General features: G+C 44.3%; 2 protein-coding genes and 1 long non-coding RNA gene across 10 annotated transcripts in view; 1 reads left to right on the top strand and 2 right to left on the bottom strand.

Annotated features, from left to right (window-relative positions):
* The window catches only part of SNX25 (sorting nexin 25), a 114,093-nt gene extending 107,548 nt beyond the window's left edge, over nt 1–6,545 (bottom strand). For 2 of the 6 annotated variants that reach the window (XM_036838971.1, XM_036838974.1), the window contains exon 1: nt 4,892–6,536. In XM_036838971.1, the coding sequence (XP_036694866.1) occupies nt 4,892–5,257 (366 nt within the window). In that variant the 5' untranslated portion in view covers nt 5,258–6,536. Of the gene's footprint in view, nt 1–4,891 lie in introns of all 6 variants that reach the window. The other 4 variants (XM_036838977.1, XM_036838973.1, XM_036838972.1 and 1 more) reach the window with 4 other exon arrangements.
* Nucleotides 6,546–10,416: 3,871 nt separating this feature from the next.
* Nucleotides 10,417–15,113, bottom strand: LOC118887913. The gene is made up of 3 exons (XR_005018203.1): nt 15,050–15,113; nt 13,868–14,026; nt 10,417–10,649 (listed from the first exon to the last, which is right to left on the bottom strand). It is a non-coding gene; the product is annotated as an uncharacterized LOC118887913 (long non-coding RNA).
* Nucleotides 15,063–15,551, top strand: part of CFAP97 (cilia and flagella associated protein 97) — a 35,248-nt gene continuing 34,759 nt past the window's right edge. For 2 of the 3 annotated variants that reach the window (XM_036838806.1, XM_036838808.1), the window contains exon 1: nt 15,063–15,193. The gene's annotated coding sequence lies outside the window, so the exon portion shown is untranslated. Of the gene's footprint in view, nt 15,296–15,551 lie in introns of all 3 variants that reach the window. The other variant, XM_036838807.1, reaches the window with a different exon arrangement.

Genomic DNA, 15,551 nt, shown 5'->3' with positions numbered 1-15,551 from the left:
TTTATGTGTAATCACTGTTTATATATCAAGAGATTATAGGTAACAAAAGCTCCCGTTTTTGAGTACATATTTATATTTGCTTGTATGTACATAATATACATCTGTTAGAATAATCAACTGTTAATAATGGCTGCCTATAAGGAAGGGAGATATTTTTCCCACTGCATATCCTTTTATATGTTTTTTTATTAAAGCCATGTGATTGTATAACCTGCATAAAAAGTTAAATTTAAACATTATGATTAGAATGAATTTAAGGCAAACAAACCTTACACTACAGAGTTAGGTAGATTTAAGAGGGTCTCAAAAGCCATCTTCCCCAAAAACATTTTTCCCAGTACCCACCATGACTTAAATCCCCTGGTCAAAATACAATCAAATATTCTGAAGACAGTAAGCGTATTATGCCACTATCCACTATCAAATTATTGAGGATTAGTTTATCATATTAGCATAATAAAGGAAAGTCACAAAGAGGCTGTGTATAGTCTCCCTAAGTCTTGTTTCTTTTCCCTTTTCCCTCGAGTAACTAAATCAAGTCTGTTTTACTCAAAAGAACTTTTGTATTGGTAAAAGAACTCATTTAGAGATTCTAGAAGTCCTACCCAAGCCAAGTGGCACCATGGGTTGCTGTGTGAATGTTTTTACTGTCTCTATAAACATCTGCTCTCCCCTCCAGTCTTCCCTATCAGTCTAATCTACTCAGCCCGAGAGGACCTTGACAGGGAGCATCTTGTTCACCTTTGATTCCTCCCCAACACTAAGAACACTGCCACGCACTTAACAGAAAGCAATTATCGAAGCTCTTAGTGACACCTACTGCAAGACTATGATCCCTTCTCTAGGGAACTGTGGTTGAAACTTCAAATCTAAAAATGTCAGTTGGATTCTCAAGTCTGTTCTCATCTCAAACAATAATCCATTCATTCAGGACAAAAATCCATCTACAGAGAACTTACTATGTGCCTGGCACTGACACTCAGCAACTAAGTAGGCCAAAAATGATCTCACGAGATCAGAAAAGCAGATATGCAGCAGATATTCAGTAAATGCATACAAGATTTGATGAACTTCTTGAACTTTGCTATCTGTCTAAACTTGGAAAAGTCTTTAATGTTTTCTTCACATAGCAATGGACCTCAGTTTCCCATATGCTACTAATCGCCTGACTTGTGGACTTTATTGCATCAGCCCTCCAATCCTCATTAGTTAACTGCTTATTTTTTAACTTAATGGGATGTAAATCAAGAAGTATCTAATAAAATACAATGTAAAAGAGAAAAATCCATAATTATTATGTGAATGATTGACTTTTTAAAATTTATTTATTTTATTTATTTATTTTTGGCTGTGTTGGGTCTTCGTTGCTGCACACGGGCTTTCTCTACTTGCGGCGAGCAGGGTTTACTCTTCGTTGCGGTGCGCGGGCTTCTCATTGTGGTGGTTTCTCTTGTTGCGGAGCACGGGCTCTAGGCGCGCAGGCTTCAGTAGTTGTGGCTCTCGGGCTTAGCTGCTCTGTGGCATGTGGGATCTTCCCGGACCAGGGCTCGAACCCGTGTCTCCTGCATTGGCAGGCGGATTCTTAAGCACTGCGCCACCAGGGAAGCCCATGACTGACATTTAAAGAGAAGTTATTCCCTCTTATTCCTATGGCCAAAATGTAAGAAATTATTTCCCTTTTTTCCATTCTATGAAGATGCACTTAGATCCTGCTGGTCCAGGAATGAAAATAAGTTTTCTGAACTACTGATTCACTATTCCCACATTCTTCTTGCTGCTGCCCTGGTTAGATCATGTGCTAGGGTCAAGTAACTGTGGCGAGTGAATCTAAGGCTCTTGGTCCGCGTGAGTTAACTGGCCTGGCACAAGACCAAACTACGACCTTGGACTAGGAGCACCACACTCTGGCAGCCTCCTCAGCAGAGGCGGGCTAGCAGCTGCTGCCCAGGAGGAGCAAGCCAGCCCCACAGCATCAGAGCTCCAGTCGGCTGGCCTACAACAAAGCCCAAGTGCTTCTAAAGTGGGGCCGCCCAGGTAGCAACTGTCAAGACTTCACCATCAACCTTGCTGACCTTACACAAAGTTTTTTTGCCACCTGAATATACCATTGGATGTTATTTCCACCCGAGATGAAAATTTAGTTTTACCACCTTAATCAATAGTGATTCCCAGCCAAGTAAAATCAAAATCCTTGCACATAAGAGACGCCCAGTAAATACTAGATTAACTGAAGGGGGAAAGCACAGAGTTAGTGAGCGCAAACTGACATAATTTTCTTCGTTATCATCAGCAAACACTCACAAAAGATGTCAGTCATGGGTCCTAACTGCATAGAGTTGACAGCCAATAACTACCTTGCGAAGCATGCGGGAGCATTTGAACACTCCTAGACATGAAAACACCTTTTCCCTTTTAGTGTAGGCTTCTCTGGTTGCCTACTTTTAACAGTGTATGCATTTTTTTTCCTCTATAGAAGGAAGCCAAGAAGGAAAAAAAAAGGAAAGAGAAGGAAGGAAAGATGGACAGATAGCATAGATTCCCATGTCTGACACATCTAGCTGACACTAGAAGAACCCAAAATAGGTAAGAACAAATGAGGATTCTTTTCTTAATGCTGGATCAAAACTTCTGTAGTGAAGTAGTCACTGTATCATAAGAGGCACCATTTGGTTCACTCCAAAATAGCCTCCCCTCCACCTGTTAGATGACCAGTGTGGTCCAGCTCCTACCACCACAGAACGGACAGTTTATAGTACACCACATGCTTATGCTTTCATTCATAAAGAACATTTTTTTAAAACCTTAAGCATAAATTATTGGAAATACAGCACAACAAAAGGCTTGCGTAAACTGCACTGGTACTGTAAACATATATATATAATTTTATGTGAATAACATGCATTTCAATTCTAAGTAACACAACCTAGAAAGTAAACATCCTAGTGTACTTATTTTCTTATTTAACATTGTAGGAATCTGAATTCAAAAAGAATGACCAATAATCTACTTTCCTTAAATCATACTTCACCTCTTCTACTGCCTGAAATCTTCGGGTAGTATACATGAGAGATTACATATGCTGCTTCATTTTCTGTCACCTTTAATGTAGTATTTTCTCTGCTTCCTCTACTAAAGCATCTTTCCGGATGATAACCCAAGTTTTACCAGAGGTACAAGTGAGCTAGGCGGTTTGAGGGGATGTATTTTCCAGGAAAAGGGGAGGTAACCCACAACATGAGGCTTCCAAGCCCTCAGAGTGAGTTGCAATCCTACAGCTTTGATCCTGACCCCACCACTAAACTTCCTGCCCTCACAAACCAGGCACTCTTAATCACTTAACTCTTAGTTACTTTTGCTTTCATAAGCATTTACCACTATCCAAAAGTAACTCCATTTATTTATTGCCTGATTCCCCCATAAGTATATAGTCTCCAGAAAGTAGGGCTTTTGCCTTGTTGATTCAACCCCAGCTTCCAAAATAATACCTGGCTGGCATAAAATAATAAATACGTACTGAATGAATTACAACGTCTTACAATACTGTAAAGAATTCTAACGTCATTCACAGATCGATAAATCAACTAGTAAAATCCTGGGATCTTTTTTTTTTTTTATCATTGTAGAGAAAAAGCAAGAGGAAAAATACACCTACTCACCAAGTCTTGCTAAATTAGATATGAAAAAATGGACAGCTGAGTGAAGGTTTTTAAGAGAAATAAACACAACTACGTAATTTGAGACCACTTATGAAAACAGAAGTTCCTGTTCCTTACTATATTGAATTGCTGCTCAGCTTACACAGTGAGGATGCCCCACTCTTTTACCTACAACCCTTCAGCCATTATCTCAGCTCTGCATTCGGAACTGACACACTGAGGAAACGGTACTTTTGATGAAGAGTGTGATGATTTTCACAAAAAAGTAAGCAGGTCATATCATAAGCAAACACAAAACCCAGGGGGTAATGACGCTTCCAACAAATATTCTTAGGAAGCTGAGCCACTGACATTTCCCTTACCCCAGAGTGCTTGGTCAATTTAAGTTTAATGATAGTATCATTCAGTCAAGCAGGAAGAGTCAAGCTACGACAGAAGCAAGTTTCTTTTAAAGGGCGGTGAGACGGATGCTGGGAGGTAGGGGAAGCAGTGGTTTGGCACTAAGGAAGCGAAGAGCTCATTTAAAATACTGTCCTTCCCTATATAACCACCGTTCTTTACTATATCGCCACACCTCACTGATGATAGCCTTCCTTTTGATGCAAAGTACAGTGATTTTGGGCATCCCCTTCCTAAATCACTGAAACTGCGATACTTAACATGGTGGAAGACAGGACAGCGTGGTAAAAAGTGTACCCAGGCTTGGGCATGAGGTACCGGGTGGGTGACCTAAGCCAAGTCAGCCCCTCTGCGCCAAGCCTCCTCGTCTGTAAAAGGGCATAAAGTCACCCCGACAGGGAACGGTTATCGGAACCCAAGGTAATGACCAGCCCAGGGCGCAGCGCCTGCGTACGGCGACCGCCGCGCTCCCCTCGCTCCCACTCGCCAGCTGCAGAGCCACAGCGAAGGTCTGGAAGGATTATTCAACTACCGAGGCTGGAAATGAGGATGGTGTCGAGCAACTACATCGCCTACTAACGTGCATCTCGGCAAACCCACGGAGCCCGGAGCCCGGAGCCCGCCCCGCGCGGGGGCCGAGGGGACGCGAGCCTCTCCCCGCCGGGCCGGCCCACCCCAAGCCCCGTTTCCCTCGGGCGTCCGCCGAGCCGGGCCGAGAAGACGGGCCCGCCGCGACCCTCGGCCCTCCCGGAGCTGGCGGCGGGCGCCGGAAGCGGGCGGGCCGGGCGAGGCCGCGGGCGGGCGCGCGCGGCGGCGGCGGGGAGACCCGTACTCACCTCCGGCGGGTGGCGGGTGGCCGCGGCCAGCCGTCTCCAGGCGGCGGCGAAGTCGGGCGGCGGAGCTCGCGGGCTCCGGCAGACCAGGGAGAACAAGGTCCCCAGCAGGAAGGCGGCCGCAGCGCAGCCCAGGTACAGGCTGAGCCTGAGCAGGACGGTGCCCAGCCCCGCGCTTCCCGCTTCCCAGCAGCCGGGCCCCAGGAAGCAGAGGGACACGGCGGCGAGGGCGGCCACGGCCACCAGCGCCCGCCAGCTCCCGCCGCCAGGGCCCCCGGGGGCTGCCGCGTCCTCCCGGGAATCCGGCCGCCGCTCGCCTGGGGCGCCCGTGAGGCCGGCGCCGCTGCTGTCGGTGGCATCGGGGTGCATGCTGCTTCCTGGGCCGCTAAGGACAGGCACATCTCCCGCCCTGCTCTCCCCCGGCGCTGCCCTGGACGGTGGCCTCCAAGCGGCGCCTCCTCCCCTCGCCGCTCCCGCCGCTCTGGAGGCAGAGGGAGTCCGCGCTCATGCCCTCGCCGGCGGCCCACCGAGGGAACGGCTCCAACAGACGCCGCCGAGCTCCTCTCGGCGACCCCTCAGCGCCGCCACGCGGCGCCGCGCCCTCAGCTGCCCGGCCGGGCGTGCCCAGGTAGCAGGACCCGCCTGGGACTCGAGCCGGCCGGGTGGGGGCGGGGACGGGGGTGGGGGCGGCCGTGGAGTGCGTATCAGAAGGGGGCGGAGAGTCACAGCGTCCGGCTGAGCGATGGCTGGGAGGTGCCCGGCCCCGCCCCGCCCGGCCGCCCACCCGCGGTGCGGGGGCGGGGTCCGACCCGCCGCTGCCCAGCGGGGAAGGGGCGCCGCCAATCCTGGCGAAAACTGCTCTTTCCTGGGCTCCTCCCCGCCCCTCCCCCAGGATACCGTCTGTTGATGGAAATTTTTGCTGCAGGTGTCAGAAGCATTTGTAATTCTCGAGCTCAGGTGATCCCTTAATCCTGTCCCCGCTCATCACTGATAAGTAACCTCCTAGCATGCTTACAGCCCGCAAAATTTCTGCGCCGTTTGCACCTGCTATTTAAATAGGCAACCGTTCCTGATCCTCACTTTTAACACAGTTCTCCGAACAACCTTCCCTTTCCCACGCAGCCGCCTCAGGAACGGAATCAGACAAATGTGGAGCAGTAGATGAAGCCTGCAATTCCTACTTACGGAAAGGCCCAAAAAAGTCTGCCTGGTGCCAGAGGGTGTGCACACCTGCCATAGTCACTGGCTCCAAGTCCCTGTATTTTTGTCGCCGACGATTCAGTACAAATGCTACTACCCACGCAAGTGAAAGTAGTCCAAATAATTTTGAGAGTACATATTTTCTTCTCCTAGCATGGTCCCAGCGTTAATATACAGATAATGCTTACTGAGAAGATGCCAACATGCGAAATACTAGAAATTAGGAACGCCAGCAAAGCAGCAGATGTATCTTTAATGAATAAAGGAATTCTAAAGACGTTAATGATAATTTAAAAGGGGGTGATAGAGAGGGCAAATCAACAAAAGAAAGGGGAAGAAAGGGAAAGGGAGGTAAGTAGATGAGAGAAGCCGTGAAGGATACGGGAAACATTAAAAAGCAAAAGCCCAGAACTCTCTCCATGCAGCAGTCATGAAGAATTTCAACAGTTTAAAAGCGCTATTGTTTCCCAATAAATTGAGTTATATCCTGCTTCCCAGGAAACATAGTTAGGAAAAGTAAGCATTAAAATATATTTTCAAATACTGTGACTATACTGGGTTTTTTTTTTTTTAATTTTATTTATTTATTTATTTATTTATGGCTGTGTTGGGTCTTCGTTTCTGTGCAAGGGCTTTCTCCGTTCGCGGCAAGCGGGGGCCACTCCTCATCACGGTGCGCGGGCCTCTCACTATCGCAGCCTCTCCCGTTGCGGAGCACAGGCTCCAGACGCGCAGGCTCAGCAATTGTGGCTCACGGGCCCATTTGCTCCGCGGCATGTGGGATCTCCCCGGACCAGGGCCCGAACCCGTGTCCCCTGCACCGGCAGGCAGACTCTCAACCACTGCGCCACCAGGGAAGCCCCTGGGTTTTTCTATAAGGAATATCTGTCGTTTCAACAGAGGAAAAAAATATAACATTCATACAAAGTAAACTATTTAGTGGACATTTATTCTTTTAGAACAAAGTATTATCGAAGAGGTTATTAATCAAAAGAAGAAATACCAGTGTCCATAGACATACACAGCCCACCCATGTATTCACATCACTGTAATGAATTTCCCTGGAATGGCATGGATTTCAAGTGGGAGATGAAGTAGGAGGTCAAAAAAAAATTATCCCTAATATTAAGCTCTAACAAAACAGCGTAGAAATGAATTATTTTATGTACCTATATAAAAACAAGTATGTTCACATTTGTCATTTTTAAAAAGTTTATTGTTTTTAATATTAGTATTCATGGACCACTCTATTTATTCCTTGTAAGTCAAAGACAAGGAGATAATGAGTGCCTTAGGCCAGATGTGACTTTGCCATGCCTAGGTAATTACAGGTGAGGACATCAAAAGAAGTTACTACCTTCCTGTCCTCCTTGTCTTCTCTTTTTTATTTTTAAATAAAGCAGTGTAACTGATTTTGAAGGAGCCCTTTTGCCTCTAAAATAGTTAATGTTCATCCCGCTGGGGCTCCTCAAAGTGTACCTACAATTCCAAATTATTTCAAATAAAGCATGGTAGCCTGTTATTACCAACACTCATATCCATATTTTTTGATCATTTGCATGCCTGGGACAGTGGGCTGAGGGCTTTACATACTTTATATATAAAGTTTTCCAAAATATGGGTTTACCATAGTTGACAATAATAACTAACTGAGCACTTACTGTGTCAGATACTGTTCTAAACACTAGACATGCTTCATTTAATCTTCACAACAACCCCTAGAATGTTATCTCCATCTACCCATGAGGAAACTGAGGCACAGAAGGTAAAATAACTTGCTCAACGTTACAAAGCTAATAAACATCAGAGCTAGGATTTGGTTATCCACCCCGATGTGGTCTGGCTCTAGAGCGTGTGCATTTAAGCACTATGCCATGGTGCTTCGTAAAAACTCTATCTCGTTTTGTCATCCCATATTCCAGAGGAAAAAAACAGGGTTTAAATCCATGAGCTTAGTACCTGTATTCCGTGCTTTTAAAAGTGTTTAGTTTTGTTGCTTTGTGAGTATGGCTTGTATCTTAGCCAGCCCCCTGACAAGTGCAAAGTGATTTATAATAATCACTAAAGTCAGTAAAACCACAATCAGTAAAGGGGAAACTATCTTTTATTGAGAGCCCCGGTCTGTAACTCTTAAGACAATGATCTTTCCAACACACCTGTATATTGTTGCCAGGAATGCAGATCTGGAGAAATGTACACTCGTGGTCAGAAAACTTCCTTAAAGCATATGTCGTATTGCTAAGTCAGCATTGACAATTCAAACATTTACTTAACAAGTAGTAGTTGGGTTTCTACCCTGTGCAAGGTCTGAGGAACACTGAGAGGTGGTACGATATACAAGGGAGTGCCTGGGATCAGGAGGTATTGAGGGAGAAGTCAGGTATTAAATTAGAATCCGGTGTTCCCTCCCAGAAGTCGGTGTTGAGTCCTACCAGGTCTAAGTTAAAGACCAAATTAAGTAGAGATGCCTTATTTATATTCCTTATGGCCAGCAGATTCTGACGGGTTATAATTAAATGCTCCACAGGCTATCTTCATTATTATGTAAGATGGGAATGGTGTCTGTCTGAACTCACTGGGATATTATAAGGACAAATTAAGTGAAAAATTGACATTTAAAATATTAGATAGTGTAAACAGGTAGACAACACCCAATCTCTGTCAAAATATGTGATGCATCTTTCCCTTCACTATTTAGTATATTTCTCCTTAAATCCCCTGGCTCTCCTTGAAGGTAACCACAGGATTAGAGAGAAAACCACAGTATTTGCCTTTGACCACTTTGGGTAAAACTGTCAATAGGTATTAACATGAATCAAAAGACCTAGGTATCATTATAGTTTCTCCTACTGATTCACTGCAAGACCCTAACAGGTCCGTTAACCTCTCTTTCCGGTAACTTTCAAGCAGAGTGTGGTTTACAGAAAATACAGACATAAGTATGCCCAAACTTCAAAAAGTAAAAGTGAAAAAATTATAAAATACTTTAAAAACAAATGGTAGGGCTTCCCTGGTGGTGCAGTGGTTAAGAATCTCCCTGCCAATGCAGGGGACACGGGTTCGAGCCCTGGTCCGGGAAGATCCCACATGCCACAGAGCAACTAAGCCCATGTGCCACAACTACTGAGCCTGCGCTCTAGGGCCCGCGAGCCACAACTACTGAGCCCGCGCGCCTGGAGCCCGTGCTCTGCAACAAGAGACGCCACCGCAATGAGAAGCCCACACACCGCAACAAGGAGTGGCCCCCGCTCACCGCAACTAGAGAAAGACCGTGAGCAGCAAAGAAGACGCAAGGCAGCCAAAAAAATAAAATAAAATAACTAAAATAAATAAATTTATTTAAAAAATAGTAGACTGTTAAAGCTTAAAGGAAACATACTGCAGCATTTTGAAGAGGAAGATGAAACTCTGAACAAAATTTTAGAACACAGATATATAAATTATGCTGAGTGGGGCTCCTTATTAGTAAGTAAAAATATTCATATTGGGAAACTTTCAGGCAGAAGTGTCTTTGTATTAATCTTCAAAGAGAGAGAATTACAAAGGAAAGTATTGTAAACTAAATTAGCTGGTATCAAGATAAAGAATTGACAAGGGTAGATCACACAAAAAAAAGGATAATTTCAATTTACTTAAGTTTTGACCTGAAATTTAGGGAAACAGAGTATGTCAATTATCTGCTGTTGTATAACAAACCACCACCAAATAACAACCATTTTATTTGCTTATGATTTTGTAGGTCAGCAACTGGGCTGGGGTCATTGGGCAGTTCTGTTCTTCTTGCCTGGGTCACTAACAACACTGTGATCTCCTGGTGCATAAGCTGGGGCTGCTTGGGCTACGGAGCCTCCATTGAGATGGCTTGTCTCTGCTCCCTGTGTTCTTATCCTCCAAGAGGTAGCTTGGGCTTCTTCACATGACAATCTCAGAGATGTGATATATACTACAAGTTCTTTTTAAGCTTTCGCTTGTGTTACGTTTGCTAATATCCCATTGGCCAAAGCAAATCATATGGCCCAACCAGGAGTTAAATAGGAGAGGGGGCCTAGGCGTGGATTTAAACATTGGGAGGTGTAATTCATTGGTTCCATTACTTTAACAACCCGCCACAATTTACTTTGACAGAATATACTAGTCAGTTTTTTGTTTTTTTTTTTTTTTTTTTTTTGGCTGTGTTGGGTCTTCATTTCTGTGCGAGGGCTTTCTCCAGTTACGGCAAGCGGGGGCCACTCTTCATCGCGCTGCGCGGGCCTCTCTCACTGTCGCGGCCTCTCTTGTTGCGGAGCACAGGCTCCAGACGCGCAGGCTCAGTAGTTGTGGCTCACGGGCCTAGCTGCTCCGCGGCATGTGGGATCTTCCCAGACCAGGGCTCGAACCCGTGTCCCCTGCATTGGCAGGCGGATTCTCAACCACTGCGCCACCAGGGAAGCCCTACTAGTCAGTTTTTGGTGGATCATCTGGCTGGTCACCAAAATCAGTAGCATCTAAGGACTTATCCCTCAAACATGTTAAAGTTCACATTTCTTGTTCCTGTTCTTGTTCATAATCTGCTTCCATCTACCTATGAGATAGAGAAAAGAGCCTGGATAAGGATAGGGACATAGGAGGCAGTGTACAACTGTGTTTGTCAGCTGGAAGTTTGGTGATGTAGCCGTTAGCTTTATTTTACCCTAATATTTTCAAGTTATGAAACACAAAGCATAAAAGAAAATTCTAAGCTCATTTAGATTTTGATATCCAGTATTATTGGACAGCAGATTATAGAGAAAGAAAATAAATTGTTTACTTTTTATCTAATTTCTCCAAAATATATGCATGCTGAAAAACTTTTGAACTGACTTATATGCTGTTTCATATTTGTCATGAGCAGAGTAAAATATAAAGTAGGCAGCACACAATTATTACATGTACTTGCATAAATTAGGAAAGGATATTGAATATTTTAAGATTAACGCTATGCATTTAAGATTATATACAGCTTTTATACACTACCTAAAAGAAGTCAGTGTCTCTGATTTGTCATTTATTTGCTATAGGAAAGAGAACATATTTTGGGGAAGTAAAAATTAGTATTAGAGAATTAATCACAGTTCAGAACAGGGGTTGGCACAGAGTAGGCCCTTAATTTAAATATTTTTCAATGAATAAATGTTATCCTTCTGGGAAACTATATCTAGAATAATAATTGAACAGACAAAATAACAGTAATAAAAATATTTCATATTTGAACAGGAACTTGAACTTTCAGAAATCCTTTTTAAAACATATGTTTCTCACTACAACTCTATAAAGGAATATAGAGTTAAATATTAAAATCCCATTTTGCAGATGAGGGAACTGAGGTTCAAAAAAGTTACATGACTTGCCCAAAATCACATAGCTAGTTGGTGGTAGGACCTAAATTATAGGATTCTCCTTCATTATGCTATCCTTCAAATACAATAGTTAAAAGTAATGTCAAAGGACAAAACAAACTGCTTTCTACATTACATGAAAATGTCCTTACAAAACCAATACAATAATAATGGCATTCATTTGGCTTTTTTCCTGGACACACCACAAGGCATGTGGGATCTTAGTTCCCTGACCAGGGATCCAAACCGCACCCCCTGCATTGGACTGCCAGGGAATTCCATACTTGGCTTTTAAATAGATTGTAAACTTCTGAAAGGCAGTACGTGACTTCTAGTCATTCTCTCACTCAGTCCAAAAATATTAGCCAGGGGCTTTGCTAGAAAGTAGTATAAAATACGGTCTCTGTCCTTGAAGAGCTCACAGTCTAATTGGGGTGGGGAAGGGAGGCATAAAGCAATGTAATACATATTATAAGAAAGGTATTACCAAGTTCTAGGGTGACAAGAGGAGGGCTACTATTTCTGCTTTGTGGGAGTTAAGGAAATTTCAAATGTTACCTTTCCTGGGAATCTAAGTCATTTTGCTTTCTGAATTTCTTCTATTTATTATAGTGTTTAGGTATGTTGAACTAGCCTTTTAGATACTCAAAAGATATGGGACTACACTACACAATTTTTAAGCTGGTTTATAAACTTTAACGCAGTAAATATTTCATCCTTCAAAACTTGATTCCTAAATTTAAAAAACAAAAAAGTCTTCCAATGGGTGTACATTTGCTCATAACCTAAAGGAAGTTTAGCATAGTGAAAAAACTGCCAGATAAAATGGAAGAGTCTTTTAATAGCTCTCTATAGAAATAGTCAAGCCTATATTGTTTCGGGAGGTTTACAAATAAGTGAGGAACAATTTTTAAAAAGGATAGGAGGGATAATATTTACATCTTTTCTGACAAAAGAGTACAGATTCAGTGAATCTGGGGAAAGACCTTTTTTCACCTATGAGTTGATGACCTCATATGAACTATGAAGAGGAACAAAGCAAATAAAATCTGTGTCCTGAAGGAGCTTATTTACAATATAGTTCATTGGTTCATTCATTCAATATAGACGCTCCTTCAGGAAAAGAAAATCAGGGAAAGGGCAAAACTTACAAATTCATAGCACAGAAAAGAGCCAAAATTAAAGCTTGAGATATAATAATCTTATTTTTTTATCATGGTAAAATATACACAAAATTTGCAATTTGTCATTTTTAACATAATTCAGTGGCATTAATGCTTTCACATTGTTGCACAACATCACCACTATCCATCTCCAGAATATTTTTGTCATTGCGTACTGAAACTCTGTACCCATTAAACAATAACTCCCCATTCCCTTCTCCCCTTGGGAATTTCTATCCTAATTTCTGTTGCTATGACTTGCCTATTTTAGGTACCTCATGCAAGTGGAATCATATAATATTTGTCCTTTCCTGTCTAGCTTCTTTTATTTAGTGTAACGTTTTCAAGGTTCATCCATGTTGTAGGATGTGTCAGAATTTTGTTACTTTTTATGGCTGAATATTTCATTACTTGTATATACCACATTTTGTTTATCCAGTCATCTGTTGATGGACATTTGTTTATCCAGTCATCTGTTGATGGACATTTGGGTTGCTTCCATCTTTTGGAAGCATTATTGTGAATAATGCTGCTCTGAACATGGGTGTATAAATATCTGTTTGAGACTCTGCTTTCAGTTCTTCTGGGTATACATCCAGAAGTGAAATTGCTAGGTCAGATGGTAATTCTGTGTTCAATTTTTTGAGGAACTGCCATAGTTTTCCACAGTGGCAACACCATTTTACATTCCCAGGAGCAATGCACAAGGGTTCCTATCTCTCCCCATCTTTGCCAACCCTTGTTATTTTCTGTTTGTTTTGTTTTGTTTTGTTTTGTTTTAATAGCCATCCCAATGTATGCGAGGTGGTATCTCATGGTTTTAATTTGCATTCCCTAATGATTAATGATATTGAACACCTTTCCATGTGCTTATTGGCCATCTTCTTTGGAGAAATGGCTATTCAACTCCTTTGTATAATAAACTGACCACAGGGTAGACAACCATCCCTGGAAAATGGTGTCAGCATAGTTTTTTCAAGCAAAATTAAGTGAAATCCTTCCTTTTAGCCTCCTAAAACGACAGAGAAATGATCCTCTGTGCTTGTTGGTAGTTACGACCAATAAGTACGAAATGCATAATGAAGAACAAAAATAGAGCCAATTTCTTAATGAGACTCCCTAGGATATGGGTAACCAGGAGTTCCTTTCCCTACACTTTCATGTAAAAAATATTGGGTACCTATTGTATTAATTTCCTGTTGCTGCCGTAACAAATTACTACAAACTTAGCAGTTTAAAACAACACAAATTTATTCTCTTACCTTTCTGTAGGTCAAAATCTAAAATCAAGGTACGGGCTGGGCTGAATTTCTTCTGGAGGCTTCAAGGGGAGAATCCCCTTTCTTCCCTTTGTCAGCTTCCAGATGTGCCTTCAATTCTTGGCTCACTGCCCCTTGCATCACTCCGACCTCTTGCTGCTTCTTTTTAAAAAAAAAAAGTTTTTTAACCCAGTTTTATTGAGGTATAATTGACATATAACATTAAGGTGTACAACAAAATGATTTATGTACATATTACAAAATGATCACTGCAAGTCTAGTTAACATTGATTGCCTCACATGTATACAAATTTATTTTCCTTAGGATGAAAACTTTTAAGATCTATTCTTTCAGCTACTATCAAATATACAACAGGGTATTAACTATAGTCACCATGCTGTGTATTACAACCTCTTGCTTCTAGTGCCATGTCTTTTATTACTGACCCCGAATTTCTTGCCTCCCCTCGTATAAGGACCCTTATGATTGAGCTCACCTGGGATAACCTAGGTTGATTTGCCCATCTAAAGATCCTTAATCACAAAGTCCCTTTTGCCATGTAAAGCATCATATTCACAGGTTTGGGAATAGGAGGTGGGCATCTATGGGGCACCATTGTTCTACCACACCCACTATGTGCCCGCGAGTTCAAAAACGAAAAATTGCTGCATTCAATACATTGGACAGAAATCATTTTTCTTAGATTGTTTTAACTACCCATCTCATTTACCAGTAGTCAGAGGACTTTCTAATGTGTTACCAGCCCCTGGCCCATAAAGCTAACTAATTCTTTGAACTTAACTTTGCTGATAGAAATAATCACAGACACAGCCGCTTCCGTATTTATTATCATTGCTGCTCTTCGGGTACAAGATAATTAAAGCAGCTTTCCTCATGACATCAGCCACTGCAACAACTAGGTCCACCCGCACTGCGGTTAACAGCCGAGAGGCAGCAGCAGTTAACACCCTGGAGGGGCACCGGGCAGCCGAGGGCGCGGAGATCACTCTCTTCCCGCGTCCCTTGCCATTCGAGAGAAGGGTCGTCGGGCAGGCCTCGCGCCCCACGCCGGCCTGAGCGGGGCCGGCCCGTCGCGCTCTGTGACGCCCGCCGCGAGGAGCGGCGCCGCGCCGGCCCTCTGGCTCCGCCCGGTTCCCAAGGGACCCGCCGCGTGCCCCTACGACCTCTTTTCCCGTGCCGCTCTCTCCGCCTCCGGAAGCTCGAGCCGCCGCCGGGGCCGCGTGGAGGGGCTGCAGGAGCGCGTGCGCGTGCGCGAGGCCGGAACGCTGCGGGCGGCGCTGGGAGCTTGCGGTGGTCGCGGTGCCCAGGTGAGCGGCGCGCGGGCGACCCTTCCTCCCCTCGCAGAGCCCCCGCCCCCCGTTCGGGATCCGTTTTCTTCTCCGGAGCCCAGGCCTCGGCGAGCACGCAGGGTCGGTATGCGGAAGCCGGCGCGGGAGGTTAGGAAGGCGGGCCGGCCGGGCCCCCAGCCCTGCGACCCACCTCCTCTGCGGCCCGGGCAGACCCTCGGACGGCGGATGTAACCACCGCGGAGGCGTCCGGGCCGGCGGGACCACGGGGCCCGCAGCCCCAGCCGGCCGCGGTGGGACGGCCCGGCCTGCCCTGGGGCGCGTTTGCGAGTGGCTTGGTGGTCGGGGTCGGCCGTGAATTTGAGACGTGGTCGCGACC

This window comes from Balaenoptera musculus, chromosome 21, assembly GCF_009873245.2.
Source record: "Balaenoptera musculus isolate JJ_BM4_2016_0621 chromosome 21, mBalMus1.pri.v3, whole genome shotgun sequence".
NCBI classification, from domain to species: domain Eukaryota; kingdom Metazoa; phylum Chordata; class Mammalia; order Artiodactyla; family Balaenopteridae; genus Balaenoptera; species Balaenoptera musculus.
The sequence above is the reverse complement of the archived record's forward strand: the minus strand, read 5'-3'. Positions and strand labels throughout refer to the sequence as shown.